The 1,743-nt window shown below is 57.4% G+C and overlaps 1 protein-coding gene across 1 annotated transcript; it reads right to left on the reverse strand.

Moving 5' to 3' along the window:
* Positions 1 to 821: 821 nt before the first annotated feature.
* Positions 822 to 1,396, reverse strand: NGA_2114100 (uncharacterized protein; the record flags this gene model as incomplete). Its single annotated transcript, XM_005855735.1, has 1 exon — positions 822 to 1,396. A coding segment is annotated over one exon (575 nt), but the record flags the coding sequence as incomplete, so codon positions are not given.
* Positions 1,397 to 1,743: the final 347 nt, after the last annotated feature.

The raw sequence follows: 1,743 nt of genomic DNA on the forward strand, positions 1-1,743 counted from the left end.
GTGGCTGGCCGACAGAGGGGAGCTAATGCATGGGATGGCGGAGATGGATCCGTGAAGGAAATGGAAAGAAAAAAAAAGAGGCTTAACGCCCTGCTTGCGAAGGGCGATACCAATTTTTTCTCTGTCGATTCCTTACTGTGCCTGCCTTGCGCTGTACATGCCGGCTGTGTGCAATCCCCTTCCTATCCCTTCCCCTCTGTCGAAAGTATTCCCCCATGTACAGCTACGAAAGGCCTTATCTTGAGCTTGTATCTACACTTCCACCACTAGAATGTCTTCGTCCGTGCCCTCAGCCCGCCTCGCTCTCTCCAGTACCGATACCTCAATCAGACGATCCTTGCACCACTCTTGCTCCCTCGTTCCCCGTTTCCCTTCCTGCTCCCCTGGTGATAGGGGGGCCTTGGCCGGGTCCTTGTAGAGGAAAAAGCCAGCGCCGGAGGTGGTGGATGGGGAGGAAGGGGGGGAGGAAGGGAGGCAGGGAGGGGGGGATGCTGGGCGGTAGCCGGTGATAAGGATGTAGTGGCCGCAGTAGGCTGTGGAGGAGGAAGAGGGAGGGGGCAATGCCAGGGGCAGGGAAGGAAGGGAGGAGGAAGGAGGGTCGGCATTCAGGGCGTGGCAGGATGGAGAGCCCATTGAGGAGGACGAGGCGCCTGTCTCTGAGTGCGGCCCCTGCTCATGCTGAGGCTGTCGCTCGTCGGAAGAAAAGATGGGAATCGAGGAGGAGGAGGACGCTTCCGTTGTCAGTGGTTTGGGCGTCACGGAGGAGGCGCCGGGAGGAGGAGAGGAAGGGAGGGAGGGAGGGGCAGAGGGTAGGGAGGAGGAGGAAGGGAGCAGCCGTTGGTCGACGAGCAGGACGAGCAAAACCCGTCCTGTGCACACCAGATCCCTCAAGTCTTCCCAGGATAGGCTCCCTTCGTAGACCCTGAGTCCATTCCCAGGGGCGGCTCGAAAAAGGCGGAGGACTCGCTGCCTGTCCACCCCGAATTGCCCCGACTTGGTGTAGTAAGACAGCGTCGCATGCCGGACGCAGACGCCGGGGGACGCGGTGACAAGGAAGACTGCGCGCTGACTCCCTGTCAGGTACGGCTTGAGCAGGTAGAGCAAGTCGATGGTCCAGATCGACCGGGTCCCAACGCGGGCGAGCAGGGCATCCCGGGAAGGAGGGATCGAGAGGGAGGAGAAAGGGGCAGAGGCCGCGACATGGGTCAATATCATCTGCAAACAAGCGATGCCACAGTCCCAGGTTGCTTGTTGGGGAATGTGTTGGAGGCAAAGGTGGGTTCCTCCTCTTTCAATATGCCCAACCCTCGCATTGGCAGTGCTGTGGACTTCCTCACGTACGGTTCGACGATCGCCTCCATTTCTAGTCGGTATGGCCCTGTCTTCCTCATCCGATACCCCTCTCAGGCGCACAATAATTGTAGAAAGGTCGTCTTTCAGCTCCTTTGTTCCACCATACAGGTCTACCACGTTGTTTGATGGCGAAGAAGACGACGTGAAACCGGTGGAAGCAGTGGTGGAGTCTGTCGTACTTGTGCTGCGAGATACATTGCTGCCCATTCACCCAATTGACTGAGCACCTTAGAAAGAGAATGATGCGACGAATCGATATCGAAATGAAAAGAAGTGAGCATTGCCATGTGATGTTCCGACGCTCGCCGACGCCGACGGGTCTGACTTGACGTTCTTTGTAGCTAGTTTTACACAACTATCCGAACAAAACGATATCATGTAAATCCTGCG

This window comes from Nannochloropsis gaditana, assembly GCF_000240725.1.
Source record: "Nannochloropsis gaditana CCMP526 unplaced genomic scaffold scaffold121, whole genome shotgun sequence".
Lineage (NCBI taxonomy): Eukaryota > Eustigmatophyceae > Eustigmatales > Monodopsidaceae > Microchloropsis > Microchloropsis gaditana.